Source organism: Limulus polyphemus, unplaced genomic scaffold (genome assembly GCF_000517525.1).
Source record: "Limulus polyphemus unplaced genomic scaffold, Limulus_polyphemus-2.1.2 Scaffold964, whole genome shotgun sequence".
Taxonomy (NCBI): Eukaryota; Metazoa; Arthropoda; class Merostomata; order Xiphosura; family Limulidae; genus Limulus; species Limulus polyphemus.
Genome location: NW_013666574.1, coordinates 127,643 through 147,292, shown reverse-complemented (window position 1 = coordinate 147,292; position 19,650 = coordinate 127,643). Strand labels below are relative to the sequence as shown.

The 19,650-nt window shown below is 30.3% G+C and overlaps 2 protein-coding genes across 2 annotated transcripts in view; one reads left to right on the top strand and one right to left on the bottom strand.

Annotated features, from left to right (window-relative positions):
• Window positions 1-4,917, bottom strand: part of LOC106461459 (dehydrodolichyl diphosphate synthase complex subunit DHDDS-like) — a 17,400-nt gene extending 12,483 nt beyond the window's left edge. The window contains exon 1 of the mRNA XM_013921282.2: window positions 4,767-4,917. The gene's annotated coding sequence lies outside the window, so the exon portion shown is untranslated. The remainder of the gene's footprint in view (window positions 1-4,766) is intronic.
• A 169-nt stretch (window positions 4,918-5,086) lies between these two features.
• Window positions 5,087-19,650, top strand: part of LOC106461453 (bromodomain and WD repeat-containing protein 3-like) — a 56,414-nt gene continuing 41,850 nt past the window's right edge. The window contains exons 1-7 of the mRNA XM_013921276.2: window positions 5,087-5,383; window positions 5,492-5,550; window positions 5,629-5,658; window positions 5,861-5,920; window positions 14,228-14,378; window positions 15,774-15,878; window positions 18,985-19,145. Of these exons, the coding sequence (XP_013776730.1) occupies window positions 5,335-5,383; window positions 5,492-5,550; window positions 5,629-5,658; window positions 5,861-5,920; window positions 14,228-14,378; window positions 15,774-15,878; window positions 18,985-19,145 (615 nt within the window). The 5' untranslated portion in view covers window positions 5,087-5,334. The remainder of the gene's footprint in view (window positions 5,384-5,491; window positions 5,551-5,628; window positions 5,659-5,860; window positions 5,921-14,227; window positions 14,379-15,773; window positions 15,879-18,984; window positions 19,146-19,650) is intronic.

The window sequence follows — 19,650 nt, the reverse complement described above, 5'->3', positions numbered from 1 at the left end:
GCCCACTACGGGGTATCGAAACCCGGTTTCTAGTATTGTAAGTCCGCTTGACATACCGCTGTGCTACGTTGGGGGGGCACCTAGAATCGAGAAGCAAGCTCTAACTTTTACTGAATAATAAGGAATTTTTTTATTGATAACACAAAACTGGTAAAAACAAACTTTGCAATTTTTTTGTTACTTACAGTTTTGAATATTTTGTTATTTAGCCCACAATACTGTTCATAAGAAACTAGTTCAGTTTTTGAAAAATTAAACATTAACCATGAGACAAGCTCCAAAATTGACCTAATTATCTGGTGTTTGGTTCACCAAATAAAATGTGAAACAATTAAGCAAAAAAAAAAAAAAGATTCACGGTTATTTATCCTGTTATATTCTATACTGCCTAGCTTTTTCTAACTTATTAAATGTTTATTCTCTATTTATTGATTCTCCAGCAGGCCTTAAATGAATTAACTTAGATCTGTTCGTTCTTGTGAACCTCCCAGTCACTTCAGCTGAAGGCGAAAGAGTCTCAAGTACAATGAAACTATGACAGGCAAGACTCTGATGAACTATGACAGGTAAGACTCTGATGAACTATGACAGGCAAGACTCTGATGAACTATGACAGGCAAGACTCTGATGAACTATGACAGGCAAGACTCTGATGAACTATGACAGGCAAGACTCTGATGAACTATGACAGGCAAGACTCCAATGAACTATGACAGGCAATAGATTTGAACTATTTATTAGTTATGGATTATGAACAGGACGTTACTGCTATTATCAACCCAAGAGATATTTTAAGTAGATGTGTGAAAACTATGAAGAGAGACGTATAGTTATCTAGTTTACTTACACGAATGTATATGCTATGTTTCATGATTAATTCTTGCATATTTAAGGAAGTCTGTTTATGAACAACAACAACAAATGGCAAACATAATTCAGCAAAGATCCAGTCATGAACATGGATACCTATTTGGCTTTACATCATAAAAATTTGTAGAAGTACAACATTTTTATTATAATTTTCATTGTTTGTTATTGGAAGTTTTTGACTAGGCTATTATTCTAATACTTTTTTATCACTGATTAGTAAAATGTTTGCATCCATTTGAAAAAATCTGTGGTTTACACTCCCACCTCAACTGTTTAGTGCTTCAGACACTACTGACTATCGGCACTTGATTCAAGTGTTTAAAATAATTAAAAGCTAGGGATGGTCATTTTGAGTGATAGAATAAAGTTTGAAAGTAGGAAATGAATATTAAAGCTCAGATTCAGATTTTTTAATAGCAGGTTCTCTCGACAAACTTGTAAAGCACTTGACACAGCCTCCAGAGGCTAGCAGTCTGAAGAATGGTAGCAGCCCAGCAGGGTCCAAGATTAGCCCTACATTTGGGGGTCTACAATACAAATCTCCTAAGCTTTATTATTATCTTGGGGTGACTATCGATGCCATTCATAGTAATTTTTAAATAAAATTATATTTGGAATACCTCGAACATACGTTATCAGTTTCAGAGTCGCCTCAACCACAAGGATTATCTAGACATGCTACCACACCAGTTAGTTCAACAAAGCTAGTAAAGTCAGAACATCTGACAAGATACTGATATTTATGGTATTATATGGTTAATAACAGAGACAAAAAGGTGGTAGAAGCTTAGAAAATTACCATAAAACCTATCATATATCCTCTCCTATTTTTATTTTCAGCCTAATGTTCTTTAGCCACCACGTTTATGTTTTCATTTTTTTAAGAATGACCAGATTAATCTTATACAGCGAGGTTTTTTGGTAAGAATTGTAAAATCTACAAAATTATTTTCTAAACGATATCTTGTTATAACATCAAATTTCTTTTTCAAAGAAAAACAAACCACAGAAGAAAGTTGTGTATTGATAGCCCGTTAAAGACACAATATTCATGTATTTCCATTTCTCATTAAAAGAAATGTGCATAGCAATAACCCGTAAAAGACACACCCATTCAAATGTTTCCATTTTTCAACAGAAAAAAAATTCTATCTCGATAGCCTGTAAAAGACATCAGGTGCTACACAGGTGTTTTTTTAATTAAGTACAGTTTGTTCAAATCTACAAAATTTCCTGTACAACTGTACAAAGTAGGTTTTTCCTACCATGTTTATTCAATTCCAAGACAAATCATCATACTTGCTAGTGTTTACGGAATTAAACATTTAAAACTATCACAACTGTATTTTAATTTTTTTTACACTTTTGAAATTAAAGTCAGGAGAAATTGTAGTAGGTTAAACAACCATTAGCACTAGCTATTAGAAGTTATAATGAGGATGTCTTGAATGTTCAGCTCCACGAACACAAATAAACTATAGAAGACGAGCCCTGTGTGATTTCTCCTAAAAAAGCAGTTCCAACCACTTTTTCTCGACGAGATGTGGTATCAGTCACACTGATGTGGTTATTGAGAAACAGTTCAATAATTACATTGAAGCGAGACCCCTGGAATACTAGGTTATATACACTGTGAACAGTGGTGAGTAAACATATTTTAATTGGTAACTTCTCATTTATTTGGAACAGTAATGTAATGATTTGTTTATACTTTCGTTGTGTTTATACAATTAATGAAATAATGAAAAACAACAGTCACTGATGAGCATAGATATAACAGAAATTATTACACTTGGAAACAAAGAAAAGTTTTTCCTATCTACGAGTTACTCACAAAATACATAAAATTACTTGTATCATAATGTTATTTCAAGGTCTACAGCTTGTGAACCTCTGGACTAGACTGTAAAAATATATTATTGCTTACAAGTATATTCACATTTCACAAATTGTTAAGCTGTGTTCATTTAAGTAGCGATTGGTATTCGCACGATTTTTTTTTAGGCTACATTCTATTCCTTCTACACTTCATGTCAGTAAACCTGTGGTTATAAGTTTCATAAGAATGTTTAATGTTTTAATCTTAATTATATCTACGGTTATCTTGTATTATTGAGTTAATATATAAATTTAGAACTACCATAAATATTTAACAGAGATTGAACAGTTTCAACGAATGGAATTCAGTGAAATTAGATGGAGTTGAAAGTGGGCTACCTCAGGGTTCTGTGTTAAGACCCTTACTCCTTTATATATGTTTACAATATTGATAGAGCAATGGTCAAGAAACTGGTCAAGTTTTCCAATATAAATGTTTTGGGCCCAATTAGCTGTGAGGAGGATGTTGTTTTACAAAGAGATTTGAATCGTCTTGTGAATTGGAGGGGTCACCTATTTTAACCACTCATGCCACTATACAGTAGTGTGTTGTCTGTCAGTCAGTCAGTAGACACTAAAATGGCATCACATAAGGGACGCTTAACGTTGCAATTTGTACTGTCATGATGTGAGTAAAACTTGTGCATGCCAGGAACCATGAGAAGAATTATACACTCTGTACGCTAAAACACAACATGATACATGAACTTCGAGAAGCAAGAAATAAAATATTTGTTATTCTTAAATTTGGCTTTATTTACTCTTGAAACAGAACACTTTTGGGAACCCTGCAGAAGTACATCTAGTTTAAAATATAATCACCACCTTGATGGGAATTAACTCAACAGTGTTATGGAAAAAAAAAGATTTTAGTGTTGTGGTCTCTTAAACCTTCCAGGCAGCATACCATTGCCAGTAGGAAAGTAAACAGAATTTTGGGTTATGTTTACAGTACTATTGAACACAAGTGATAGGAAGTTATTATTTCTTGGTACAGATCTCCAGTTAGGCCTTATTTGAAGTATTGCATTCAGTCTTGGCTTCCTTACCATAAGAAAGACACAAAACTGTTGGAAAGGGTTCGAAGGAAGGCTACTAGGATTATTCTTGAGATAAATGGTCTGTTATACAAGGGCAGGTCCTTAAAATTATTCTCTTGTGAAATCAATAGTTAAAAGAAATCTGATTGAAGTGTTCCAAATTGTAAAAGGAATAGACAAGATTGATGAATCACTTTGTGTGTGTGTGTGTTTAAAGATAAAAGTGGTAGGCCCACAAGGCACAGAGTTAAGATTTATCAGGGTTGAGGTAATTTTCAAATATGCTATTTTATTTTTCAAATAGATTACCTTCAGATATGGTAGATATAACAGGATATGACATTTTCAATATAAGGCTTGATGTACACTTAAAAAAAAATCACTGCTGTATGCAGGAAGATAAATGTTTCATGAAATTAATGGGGCAGCCATGATGGGTCAAAGTTCCCCCTGTCCTGGTTCAAATATTATTTTATTTGATTGTAGGTGGATGGATGGGAAACTATTATTAATGGAGTCCAGTCAAACTGCACCTTTGTTACTGGTGGAATATGTCATTGTTTCAGCTTTTTCTTACTTACATTAAAGATACTGATACTATATTAGTAGTATATATTATAGTATAGGTGCATAATAAGTTTGCTTATGATATTAAACTTTTGGGTATTCCTAGCTGCATGTATTAGAGAATCAAACACTTAGGAAAATTTGTTTTTCATAACTTGACTTTTAGTAATTCAAATTTAAAGAAATAAACATGATTAGATTTAGATTAAGGTTATCAGTGTAACACTATACTAGTTAGTTAGGCCCTTGACTTAGGTCTTATAATGTTATATTTACAAAACTATAAGTTTAAGAAAATTAATTTAATGAATGTGAATAACATATGTATTAATTGTATTTTTTAAATGCTCCAAGTTCTATCATATGAACATCTTAATTCTGTTACTTCAAAAACGAAAGATCAAAAATTACCTGTTTCATTAACACCCCTTCTAAAATCTGAAGTGAAGTTAAAATTTTAAATACCCTTTACACAAGTTACGTCAGGGGTAAGTTGTCGAATAACCATTTGGTATAATGTCACTACGATCTTGCTCAACAGAAGAAACTACGATTAGTCTGTTTTAAGGCTAGGCCACATATGCATACAACTCACGCATGCTCAGAACATCTAAACAAGCTTATACTTTTGTGTTAATGCGCTCACCATTCTTTGTATATTAAATAACTATTATTCATACAATTCTCAGGTGAAACATTGTTTTACAACTTAGTTTATGATAAATGCTTTTCAATTCATCAAGTTATTAATATTTATCCAGTACAAACTTCACACGATATCAGGGCGCTGGGAACTAGTTTTTATTACAGTCCAATTGCAAGTACTGAGACCGCCAGTTCGCCATGTATGTCGTTGGCTAAGTGCCTATTCATGAAGATTTTGCAGTAGGACTGACCGTGAGGTTTAGGCAAAGTACGATGAATATCGGCTTATTTGAATGAAAAAGAAATAAGATAAAGTAAGGATATATGAAAAGAGATGTCCGGGTTAACTAAGAAAACAAAGAAAACGTCATCTCTTGAAGCAGGTGGGCAAAAATCCTTGATATTGTGGAGGCTGTGCAGTTGACTCGAAATGCACTCGTAGTGTTACCAATTGGTACGCTCTCTAATTCGTTGATTTTGTGTCTTTTCAGAACTGTATTATCTGATCGCAAAATTTCTGAACACTGGACCATGCAGAAAAAGTGCAGAGGTAAGAATAATTTCTTTAGGTGCTTAGCTGTCTTTATAAAAGTCGAACTACACTGACTGGATTTTTTATCTTTTACAGATTCTTCGGCAAGAGATCGAGGAATACCAGGTAAGCGTTTACCAGTCATAGGCACAGCTCTCTCTCTCTCTCTATACACTCTTTCCTCGTGGTTTCCACGTGGTCTCTCTTGAATTCAAAACATTGCCAGTAATCACGTGCTTAAGATAATATGACGTAGACTCACGTAGTAGTTATAGTAGTTTTTGTGTTATTCAGTGTTGAAAGCGAAAATTTAAATTTTTTTCCTTAGCTTATGCCTTGTCGTATAGATTGGCTTGGAAACTATCATCAAAGAAGTTTTGAAGATTTGGTAAGTGACTTAAATTAGGTTTCAATATCATAATTGTTTTAAATATATAACTGTTAAGTAATGTTACTTATTTTGTTATATGCATTGTAACATGATGTATGATAATTTTTATTATCCCTGTTTAGTTTTTTATACAAAAAACGTTTTTGATGCCTTCTGTATTAAAAAGTTGAGTTAAAAGTAAAAAATTAAAAATTAGTTTATGCTTAACCTACTTTATGACTCAGTTCACTGTTAGCGTAGAGGTACGAATGTGAAATTGTGACGCTATGAGTTCACTGATTGGTTGGTTCATTTGAGCATGCGTGTTAGTCCTGCCATCTAACGGACTTTCAAATAACAACGCGTATCAGTAGAAAACATTAAATAAATAAATATTAAAATTGCCATTACTTGCAAATACTAAAAGATGAATTTAATTCAGACTCCATCACTTAACCATTATAATTACACATATCGTCATACTTTAGGATATGTGTTTAAAGAGATTTTTGTTTTATGAAATTTCTTATAATCAGTAGCTCAGAGTCAAAGAATAAATAGGTCATTACATCAATTCTATCAGTAACACTAACAGTATCATGTGATTAATTAACTGAGTAAGCATTATAAATTCTTTAATAAATTACTGTAGACAATATGATATATTTAAGGGAGTAATGGCTTATGTTGAGACCACACTGAAGTGTCAACAGTAGAAATTTTAGTGGCTAGTTATAGATCACACAGGTTTACAATTTATCAATTCTTAAGTGACTTAGAAATTGTATCAGCAGATAATAAAAATAAACACGTAATCCATGTTAGTGATGTAAACATTGATTTGTTACATGAAACGCATTATGTAAATTATTATGTGGCTTTAATGACTGTTTGGTTTTAAATCATATATAATAAATGAAGTAACTTAAGAGGTAAACCAATCAGTTTCATATTTAGGACATGCATTTGTAAGATAACTTAGAGAACAAAATTTATGTTTCAGTTATAAAAGTACAAATAATAAATCATTAACGTATAACATTAAAAATATATATTGATGGAAACTATAATATATATATATATAGAGAGAGAAATAACTTATCAAAAACATTATTACCAAATTTTAAAACAAACTAAGTAAAACCATTTATTTTAACAGATATTAATAATGCATATGAAATATTTATAGAAATATTAGCTTAATAAACAAATTTAAGAATCCATAGATCACTAATGAAATAATACAACTGATAAAAGTTAGAGATGTAATGTATAAAAAGCATAAAACTATCTCTTAATAAATATTATTAAGATAATTTTAAACATTATAGACATAAAATAAGTGAAAACTGAAGAATAGGAAGAAATGAATACTATTAACCTGTGCACGGTCTCGGTCCCTTGGATCGACCCCCTTATTGGAGAAGGAATATCGACTACAATTTGGAACTTACTTAGTGTATTTACATGAAATATGGCAAGCTTTAAGAAAAATGCACAAGTCTGTTGTACCCAAAAAATCAGGTGCATTACTGAGGTATTTGTGATCAGGATATGTCTTTGAATTGATGACATCAGTCTGTCTCTGATAAGTTGGGGTGCATGATGTTCATATTAAGAATAAATACACTTTTGTCCACCATATACTCTGCATATTGTATTTGCATAACCCATAGAACTTCTGAAATGCATATCTACAGTTTTTTCGCTATCCATGTATATTATATCTGATTTTTTCTATACCACAAACTGTTGTTAAATGCAGGCTAAAATAACATGTATAAAAGGTGCTGGTGCTCTTTGATTCCCACTCATGCACGTAGGGTTAAAATGAGTTTTGGAAATGGGATAGGGATATGGAAAACTATGGAATTTTGTTAATAGGCTAATTGATAAAGAAGGTAATGAAGTAATATTACCTGATTGTGCATATGATGACAGAAGAAATAAAAATTGAGTGGTTATTAATTTAGCAAATAATTTTAATAACTGTTTTATAGATATAGCAGAAAAAATTATAGAACAACTTGATGCTGAACTATATAAAACTTTTAATATAAATAATATTTTTAGGTTCTAGAGAAGGCATTTGATAAAGTATCATATTAAATATTATTAAATTTAATGTAAATTCTCGGTATAAGAGCAATGCATTAAAATGATTTAAGTCTTAAATAATTTAGAAACGACACTTGTGTAGAACATTTACTTACTTGCCCTAAAATGACTCTACATATATTTCAGTGTCTGTGACAGCATCTTCAGTCCCTGTTTTTAATAACTAATTATTGTGTAAGATTTTAACATTGTGTTTCTTTTAATTGTAAATAGATTTAAATCTTATTTAACTAAAATACCACATATTATAAAAAAAACAAACTTTAATGATCTGAATATTATGGAACATAGTGTTCCACAGAGTTCTGTACTTGGACTCATTTTTAATAATGTACATAAATGATTATGTTATATAAATTTTAATTCTTAAATTACTTTGCTGATGATAGAGAATTAACATTTAGCTCTTCTAACACAAAAGAATATAAAGTTCAAATTAAAAATGACTTATAAACAGTAGGAAATTGTTTTTTTAAAAATACTCTCTATTAACATAACTAACACAAAATATATGTATTTTTTAATTAAAAAATAAAATGATTACAAATGGAAATGTTTTAAGCTGTATATTCATAATAATGAGTGTATAAATGATAATAATAATAGTAAATACTTGGAAATTGAAAGCATGGATGTTATAAAATATTTAGCCCTACAAAATGATAGAAATTTAAGCTGAAACAGAATTTTAAGGATCTGGCAAAAACATGTAAGATTTATGCCCATCAAAATCTATTATTTGAAAAATTATTTTTAAGTGCCCAAGTGTTAAGAGTTCTTTATTTTTCAGTATCAAATTTTTACTTGGGGAGGAACTTGTCCAACTACACTAAAGCCAATTATTTCTTTACATAATAATATTGTAAAAAATTAATTTGATAATTATAAAAAGGAATCAGTTATATTTTATATTGTTTATAAAAAATAAAAGTTATTACTTACAAATAAAAAAGTGTTTATCTTAATACAATATGAGGATTAAAATATAAAATTCTGATATTTGAAGAAGAGATTCTGTAAAAATTTTTGTTAGTTAGCACCAAAAATATTTAATATTTACCATTTATGATAAAAAATGAAAATAATGTAACTAAATTGAAGGTACTTGTAAGAGAATTTTTGATGAAGTATAAAAATTTATATATAAACTTTTTAAAGGTAATAAAATGAATTGTTGGTGTTTTTAATTTAAATAATGCTAATAATTGATGTTTTTAACCCCGATGACCTAAAAGCTTTTGGGTTAATTATAATTACATTTATATTGTATTTTATTTGTAATAAAATGTAAGTTGTAAATAAATGATGTGGAAAGAAGTGTCATTTATTAATAGTAGTATACTAGCATAGTATGGTAAACAAAATGTCACTCAAAACTGGAATCTTTCCCTAAAAATATATTTCTTAAAGTTGTAAGAGATTTCAGTTATCATTGCTATTAACAATTGGTAAAAAACTAAAGAAAATTAAAATTTCAGTTTCTATAAAAGAAACTGTAAGAGACAATTTGCTTGACTGAAAAAAAATTTCATTTTGGTAATTGATTAGGGTTAGCTTGTCAGCTGTTGTAAACCTTGTTCTTCTCAAGATCTGATACTGTTGCTATTTCTGTTAGCATCCACATTTGATGAATAAAAACAAACCCTTCTTATTGTAAAAGCTGTAACTTGTAATAAAATAAAAGTTAAGATTTATTGAATTTGTAAGGGTCAAAAGATTAGAATACAAAAATATTAGGTATGTGTTTATATATCAAAAATATTAAAAGGACCACCAGGTTCAAAATACTCTATTTCTTAGTATTTTTAATTAATTCGAAGCACTTTCACAGCTTACACACATGCTAAATAGAAATTGGTAAATCAGTTACTGGCTCAACATATAAATAATCTGCTAAACCAAATTCTAATACTTCAGGATACGAGCAGTAATATTCAGTTCTTAGTAATGAATGTATCTTGCATTGAGTTTTAAAAGAGAGTCAAATAATGGTTACATCTAGGAAAGAAATCAAATTCTATATCTTAGTTTGAATATGTTTTTTTAGTATTATTGTATTAAATATTTGTAATAATAAAAAAAAACTGTTTTCTTCATAATTTTCATATTTACTGTTAAAATGTCAAGTATGTCTCTTTCATTAAAAACAAACATCTATTTAAGGAAGGACTACAAAAGTGTAGGACCAATCTTATAGTGGCTCAGACCATGATTTATTTGGTTCATTCTTGCATTTATATTGCCCAGAAATGTCATCAGATGAATGAAATTGACAATACTGTATTGTAACTAGAGCTGGAAAATTAACTTGGTTAATTAATATAGTTAATTACTAATGAGCATCAATTAGTATCATTTAAAATAATCAATTAATCAAAGATAGCATATCTAATTATTAAGGTTTTTGATCAATCCAACTATCTAAGTTAGTGTTTCCTAAACGCTGGTCCTTGACTTAATTTATACCAGTCTGAAACATGTTTTGACTGTTGAAAGCATTGACATTTACATACGTTTCTTTCAATATTTGATGACTAAAAGTCACCTAAGTCTACCTTTTCTTTTTTGTTTTCAAATAAATTGTTTTTTGTAAGTATCATATTATTTTACTTGTGTAACTAACAGATATTTTACTTGGAATGTCTGTCCCCAATATATATTTTTGGAATTTTACTGGTCCATGATTACCAAAAGTCTGGGAACCACTGATCTAAGTAATCCAAATATTACCATTATGATTTCTTATTATCAGTTTTAATTAATTCAAGGTGGTTCAGCTTAATAAATTGGTGTTATGACTCATGAAAATAATCAGCTAATTGAAATTAATGTTTCCAATTACTAATATTAAATATTCCAATTATTCAAGTCTCGTGAGGATAATTGAGTAGTTGAATGTAAATGATTAATGAACCCTACAATTAATTATCAAATTCCACTAATTGCTCAGCCATTTAAAAATTCTTTATATAATAATCTGCAAACTTAAATACTCTTTTTTTTTTTTTTTAACTGATGTGGTGTGTCTCTTCCCTTGGCAAAGATTTCAGACAAGTTATGCTGGTAATACCACAAGGCAAATTACAGTTCTGTATCACATAGGTATTTGATAATTTTTAATATTATTTGTTTTTTATTGCTCATCTTGTTTATTGTTTGAGAAGCACATGGCTTGTCCGAGTTCATGCTACTAAAAGTGGGGGCAATATCATCCTGTTTATGATGAGCAATGGTCTTTCCCCAACCCTGGTGCAGAGTAATATGTTTTGGTCTGTTAAATTAAAACTTTTTGGTTTATCAAGATTAACAGTTAACTAATATAAATTGCTAGGATATTATTGTGCCTCATTGATCCATCAAACATAATTTATTTCAAAATAATCCTGGTTATCATCATTCACTAATGTATTGGTAAATTCTTTTTAGAAATAGGCAAGTGTTTTTTATTTTTACATTATTCTAACTTCTAGGAATTATCTCGCAGGATTTGCACAGGTTCTTGAAATCCTGGAAAATCATGAAAAATTACTTCTTAAAAAACTTAAGTAATAAAAATCCTGGAAAAATGGTTATTTTCAGATCATGGTACTGGAAAAGTCCAGCAATTTCAGTTTCAATAAAAAAAACTTGTTACAAGAAACAATTGGCTAAATAATTTATGCATGTTTAATCTAATGTGGATGAATTTGAGAGCCATGGAACTTTGAGTATGGGTCCTGGAATTTTCTTTTGAACCATGATTTATTATTCTCAGTTGAGCTGTAATAATAACATTTAGATGGTAAAAGTTTTGAATAGCCTTCACACGTGTTAAATAATTTACAGAATATCACAATTACTAGTGTTAAACCTAATAAAACCTAAATATATTATCATAATGCTATATTTCTCTAGTTAAATTCATATTTTTTTATTAAGGTTAATATTAAAGGAAAAATTAGCAAAAGTAGATAAATTGTAACATAATATATGGACCAATAAGGAACCATTTAATCCAGTGTTTTCAAAAGTGGGTGTCTTTCAGTAATATAAAATATTTTTAAATTTGCTTGCCACTGTGGCACGCAAAAAATTATTTAATGTTTTATATTTTTTTTGGGGCATGTGACACACACAAAGTTTGCCAACACAACCTTGTGTAACGGAAGATAAAGTTGGGAGCTCTGATGCACCAATTTATACTAGTTTGTACTTGTCTCTGTGGTGCCAAATTATTTTTGGTACGAACATAGTGTGTCGCCATAAAAAACAATTATAAAGCACCGATTTAGTCCTTCAGAGCTGTCCTTGAACATCCACAGTTAAGAAAACCCATTTAAGTTTAAACCTATGTTTTTAACTGTTCAAGAAATTATTGATTCTCCTCTTAAAGTTTGTAAAATGCCAAACTCCATTACTGCTGATGGAAACACATTCCATAAGTCAGTTACCCTGTTAGAGGCCCAGCATGGCCAGGTGGTTAGGGCGATCGACTCGCAATCTGCGGGTTCGAATCCCCGCCACACCAAACATGCTTGCCCTTTCAGCCTTGGGGGGCATTATAATGTGACAGTCAATCCCACTATTCGTTGGTAAAAGAGTAGCCCAAGAGTTGGCAGTGGGTGTTGATGACTAGCTGCTTTCCCTCTAGTCATACACTGCTAAATTAGGGATGGCTAGCGCAGATAGCTCTTGTGTAGCTTTGTGCAAAATTCAAAACAACAAACAAACAAACCCTGTTAGAAAAATAAAACTAGCTTAACAAGAGCCTAGCTTGTTCTTTCCAAATCTTAAAACTTGTGTCCTCTTGCCCAATTACCTTCAGAATATCGCACAAAGAAATCGGAGGCCTTTATCCTATTGATCCCTTAGATAATCTTATAAACTTCAGCACATGAAATCTTACCTTTTTTTTTACAAGAAAAAAGAAGTTAAGAGATCTTAAGTTATCCCTGTAAAATAACTCTTTCATCCCAGTAATAAACTTAGTAACCTTCTGTTGCGTCAGCGAGGTCACGTGACTAGTATCACGCCACCTCCTTCTAGAAATATCCTGTTCCTTCGTGAATTATCGGGAGACTACTAGATTGGGGGTAGTCTGGTATATACGACGGTCACAACGTGAGGGGACAATGAGTAATTGAACTGCAGTCAGAGAGTGTGTAATTGAACTGAGTATTGTTGAAGTCGAGCACGTGAGACGTTCGTTGAGAATTATAGCGCGACTGTTGAAATTAAGTGTATCGCAAAGTTATATTCAGAAAGAATAAACCAGTTTTATTTAAGAAAGGACTTGTGTCGCTAAAGTTTCGTCGGAATGAATTTACGGAAAATTAACTGACGAATGGAGACGTGACACTTCTTTTAAACCATTTCCATTAAGTCAATATACTTTCATAAATAATGAGGCCAAAACTGTACATTATTTAAAATGAGGTTTAACTAGGTATTTGTATAGAGATAACTTCATCTTTTAACTTAAAAATAACATGTTTATAAATGTGTCTTTAAATTCTATTAGCTATACTATTAGCAACAGTGCACTGCCTCAATGATTTGAATGACTTATCCACTGTCAGGCAAAGATTTTTTTCTTCAGTCATATTATTGAGTAGGTTCCTATCTGTATTAAATGTCTTATCAAAATTATGATAATCCAAATGCATTAATTACCTTACACTTATGATAATGAAAGATTGTTTGTCCAACTTGCCAATTAATCCGAGTCATTCTGTAATATCTCAAAATGTACAATAAAGCTAGAATTGCCCAAGAGTTGAAAGTCATCAACTAATTTTACCCCTATTGATATCACTACTCTATATATGAAAAGGCAAAATCCCAAGTACTGAACCTTCAAGCACTCTACTAGTAACATGAGTTCATTTTGACTACAAAACATTAATAATGATGTTTTGTTTTCTCCCATTACCATCCTACAATCCAATTAATTAGGCTTTCTCCAGTTCATAAAAAAGTGATTTTCTTAATGTAATTGATCTATCTGAAAACAATGAATCAAATTTAATGTTTTTCAAATTAAAATTTTGGAAAAACCTCAGTTTTTGAAAAATATGTCTTAAAATACATAAATTTCTAATATTTTCAAACAAAGGAAAACACATTGTCAAAAGTTTTTCTCATTAGTCATTAGTAGAACTATTTTTGAAAGATGTTGTACCTTTGTTTATGTATTAATATTGTTATAACACAAAAACATTTGTCTAGGAACAAAGTTATCCTCATATATCACATGACCATCTCCTGAAAATATGTTCTCGACTTGGACCAGTGTTAGACAAAGAGGTACCGTCCAGTGTTCCAGGTGTTCAAACCCTTTTAGGGGCTGGCAGACAGTCTTTGTTAAGGACAAAACAGAGTAAGCTACCTCTTTTTGTTTTATACATGAAATATTTTGTGAAAAATTACAAAAGAGGAATGTAAAATGTACATTTAAGAGAATACATTTCCAACAATGCGATTGGTAACCTTTCCATACATTAACTTAAGATTTTCCAATAGTAAATAACAACCTCACTTATGGAACAAGTGGGAGAAGCAGGAAATAACACTGTATGGGGAAGTAAAAGTATTCCATTTTATACAATGAGATTTAATTGCGAGAATAGTGATTCTAAGGGATAAAGTGGCTTTAACTTTTACGTAACAGAATATAGACTATGTTTCTTAATAGGTAAAACTATTAATCTCTTCTCAATATAACATATATTGGCATGGCCAGGTGGTTAGAGTGTTTGACTCTCAATTTGAGGGTTATTGGTTCGAATCCCCATCCCACCAGCTGTGGGGACACTATAACGTGACGGTCAATCCCACTATTTGTTGATAAAAGAGTAGCCCAAGAGTTGATGGTGGGTGGTGATGACTAGCTGCCTTCCCTTTTGTCTGTCACTGCTAAATAGATAGCCCTCGTGTAGCTTTGTAGGAAATTCACAACAAACCAAAACTAGTAAATAATTTAACTTTAGTAACATGAACCAGTGTTTTTGGAGTCTTTTTTTTTTTTTCATTTATTTAAGTACATAATTTTCAAATCTGTTCATTTCACCAACATTTATTGGTATTTCAAAATTGTCATTGGTGTTACTTCTAATATGAACTTTGACCCATTGAAAATTTTTGCACCACATTGTATTTAAAAAAGAAAAGCTATAAATATTTATTGACTTGTTAAACATGGAAAATGGATTTAAATAATTTTTATAACAGAGCTTTCAGGCTTTTTCTTTGTTGTTATTAGAAGGTGACATATTTTTTGACTAATGAACTATTAAGCTTATAAATATTCCTTCAACATTTCACTCATTCATAGCTAATAAAGAAAACTTAATGAAATTATTCTTTAAAAGCACTGACTTGCCAAAAGAACAAATAAGTTAAAGTATAGGCCTAAGAGGTGAACATAATATTGAAAATCTTTTGATATGCGTAACTTATTTTTTAACATTTAGTACAAAATATATCTCATTTAATTTTTGTATTAAACGTTTTAATAAGCTTACACATAAATTTTATAGATACTTGATTTGCGTTTTTGAGATTATCAATTGACACTGCTTTTTTGTTCTTTTCAATCTTACTTTTACTCTGAGCTAAGAACTTTTATTTATGACATAACAACTGGAACTATGGCGAAAATAAATCTCTATCTTTATTAACTGAGACGTTGTTAGGATTGTTTTGTTACTGTTATATGCATGTAGTTAATTATTTTACATATTGAAATCTTTTTCCTACTATATTTGTTTTTAAGATGCTTTGACAGCAACATGGAGAGTTTCAGAGATGACTGCCCGCCGTCACGGATGCCCGTTTTTACCTCCTTCATATACACGATCATTGTACCCTCCTAATATAGGTATGGAAATTTTCTAAAGTAAGCTAAGAAATTGCTCTCGTTTTTTGTTCTTTGTAGGTAGCTCACTATTACCTTACTGGTCTTTTTTACAGGTCTCCAAAGTATTGTTTTCACGGACATTTTGAAGATATATTCTTAAGATTTTGAGTTTTTCATAAACTGTTAGAATATAAATACAATGATCTAATGGCTTCCAGAATTTTACAATTTTGGAAACACTACTCACCTCTTCACAAGAACTGGTAGCTAATACCTGGTGCCACTGCCAAAAATTTGTGGACAGCATACAACAAGCTTTTGAATGAAACTCCCATCCCTACATGGAATAACCTGTACTTCACCAGTACATGATTCAATTCAATGGATATTATTATAAAGGTAGAATAGGTATTGTTAAAATTATAAGATGGTGAAATTTGTTTTTATAAACCCAGATGGCACTAGTTGCTTTTGAATATCTCCAAGGTATAGGTGTAAAGTGACAGATTTTTCACTTGATGTCTCTACTGAAATATTCGTATCCAAAAATGAAACTTAAGAGACTGACCATCATTAACCTTCTCATTATGGGTAGGTCAAAGTGTGCAAGTCATGAATTTCTAGAGATTTACATTCAAAATTTAATTAATCTACTTTATTATCAGTGTATACGAATAAATTTTACATCAAAACATAGTTAATAAATCGAGTTTTGATATTATACAAGTTTTAAGTTCTTAATTTTATAAGGAAATATTTATAAAACTCCTCAGAATCATGACATTTATTCTCTAGGTCTTCTCTCTTGCCTAATTAATTTAATACCCCTCTGTAAAGTATGAAATTTAATGTAAGTTATTCATTACTACTAAGGTAGAGTCTAATTTTTTATAGTCTTCAATCTTGTTTGTTTACGGAACCAAAAATTATAAAATCAGACCCACTTACCACCCCCACTTGTCACATTCTCCCTTTCACAAATTGCCAATAGTTACCTCGGCATTTTATACTACATTATTTATAAACAGTAGAAAGCCAAAGCTGTTTTCAGTATAGATTTTTGTCTATTTCATCTTCAATTTTAAAGTTTCTCTTGCTGTGTTCAGATTGAGAAACTGTTGTGTCATAGTTAGGAAGACAAATAAATTATAATAGTTATAGAACATTGTTTGCTTGGTACATGTTATTATTCTGTGTTCTTTGGTGCATTACCTAGGTTTAAAAAAATATTTAGTGTAGTAGTACCAGTAATATAAAAAAAAGTAGGCTTAAATTTCATCAGCAACAGAAAAAACAAGAAATCAAAGGTAAGTACTATATTTTTTTGTTTTTAATGTATATTCTTTATTTATTATTATAAAAGTAACTAAAATGTAAAAAATTAGAAACTCATTATGTAAGAGAAGGTAAGATAATTAAAAAATAAAATATAAATTCTTCGTGAAGGAATGCTTACGAGCAGCTTGTGCATTATGTCATTCAATATGGTAATGTGAGCTACGCATTGGCCGAGCAATTTACAACTTGTGTGCAGGGTTATTAGTTAGACGTGGATCAAAGGGCAATAAAACAATAAAATTAAGTATAAACAGATGTAGAATGTTATGAGCTTTAAGTTAGTTGGGGTAAACAACTGTAGTTTCATGTTATAATTTTCAATCATTCTAGAAAGGAAAAACAGGTAATTTAGATTTATTTTGTATTTTTTATGGTGGTTAGAAGGTCAGCTAAACTGACTGAGTCTTTAGAGACTTTTGGTTGAGAAAATAACAGATAAATTTTAAAGTTTTACTGAAAAAATTTATATTTATTTAGATGGTTTTAGAAGTTATTCAAATAAAATTTGAAAATTTTCAGATGAAGAAAAGAATTTTTAATTTGAACATGAAAATAACTTTGCAGATGAAGTATTCAACACTCTGATTCCGTGTATTCACAGACAGATCCTTCATAAAAATATTTAATTAAAAATCTATCTAATTTTTGAGTTCAAAGGACTTGTAATGTTTACCGAAAACTTGCCAAATTTTGCGAAGATACACAAAATCTATTAAAAGTTATAATATGGAAATTCCGATGGTTACTTTGTGGTTACTAGGTCATTCACATTGATTATCCCCATATGGAAAGGGTTAAAGATCCATTTTATGCTTTCTTTTAATTAACATTAAATGAACCATAGTTTAGAAGTATCTTTTAAAATTTAGAGTTTACATGATGTTCAATGAATAAAATGTAGTGTCAAACAAAACTCAAAAAGTTGAAGTAACTAAACGTATAGCATACTGTGGACTGAATAGTAATAATAATAGCATTGATGAAGCCCCCAGTAGCACAGCGGTATGCCTGTGGACTTACAATGCTAGAATCAGGGTTTCGATAACCGTGGTGGGCAGAGCACAGATAGCCCATTGTGTAGCTTTGTGCTTAACTTAAAACAAACAAACCAACAAGCATTGATGGAAAATATTATAAGACTTGTATCACTATAATCTTGTATGATATTACTTTTTCACTGTTTAAGAAACAAACAAAGAGTTATGAAAGAGGTTTCAGAAAATGCCTTATCTTGTGTGATGAATGTATTTTGTATATGTAACTTGTATTTTACTAATTTGTTAAAAGTTATACTAACTATATCTTTACAAAGAAAACAAATATATTATACAGGATTTAAAACATAGTCCTTGGAACTTCAATAGTCACTAGAACATAACTAATTGTCTGGGGGTCTTATGTTCGTTGTAAGAAAGGTATTCCATTAGGTTTTGAGAAATAATATTTCATTTTGTTAATGGTATTTCATTAAATTTTATGAAATTTGTGTTGTTTTTTAAATTTATAGGTTAGGACTTAAATTAGTCGAAGTACATTAAATTTAATCAACAAAGAAGTACTTACTTCATAGTCAATAAACTATAACAATTAGCAGAGTACATAGCTACATCTATTCTCAATTATTTGTTTATTTTAACTTCTTATAGTTTATTGAATATGATGTAAGTACTTGAATTATTTTACAATATATATATATTGAGTTTTTTACCAACTTACACATGTTATTAAACAAACATTGATCACTGTAATTATAAGTTAAGAAAGATAATTAATTTAAATCTTTTTGCAGTATATGGACTTTATGCAAGAGAAGCTAGTGGTCCAATGAAATGTATTCATCTCGCTTCATCCAAAATGTATGCGAAACAACAGCTGTATCGTCGCATGCTGGGTCATTTGTCTTCCGTATACTGTGTTCTCTTTGATAGAACAGGAAAATACATTTTTACAGTAAGTTTTATTGAATGTTAGCTTGTGATTTTTTTCCAATTACGTTGAAACTAAGTTACAGAATTTTAGACAGATATTATTATTCTGAAAAAATTTTAACCAGAAAGTAAAAAAAACAACAAACTTCAGACAGCATGAACAATTAAAATGGTGAGTAGGAAGTTGTTAGATTGTAGTTAACTATAAAAAGTTATATAAAACTTGAAAGTTAGCTTCTATATGAACAAATAAAAATTAAGAGTCCAGATCCTATCAATATAGAGAATTATAGGTCATTTTTAAATACATAAGACAGGGTTGTAGGAAGTGATAAGGCCAGTCACAACTTTTTCATGACACATATAGCTACAACTTATGTATTAAAACTTGCTTCTTTTAATACATTACATTGAATTGTATACAGTATGTGTAGTTAAAATGGCACAAGATTCAATATCATAACGTTAAATTGTTTAAAAAATTCTGGGGGGAATGTCCCCAGACCCCCCTAGAATTGGAAATGTGG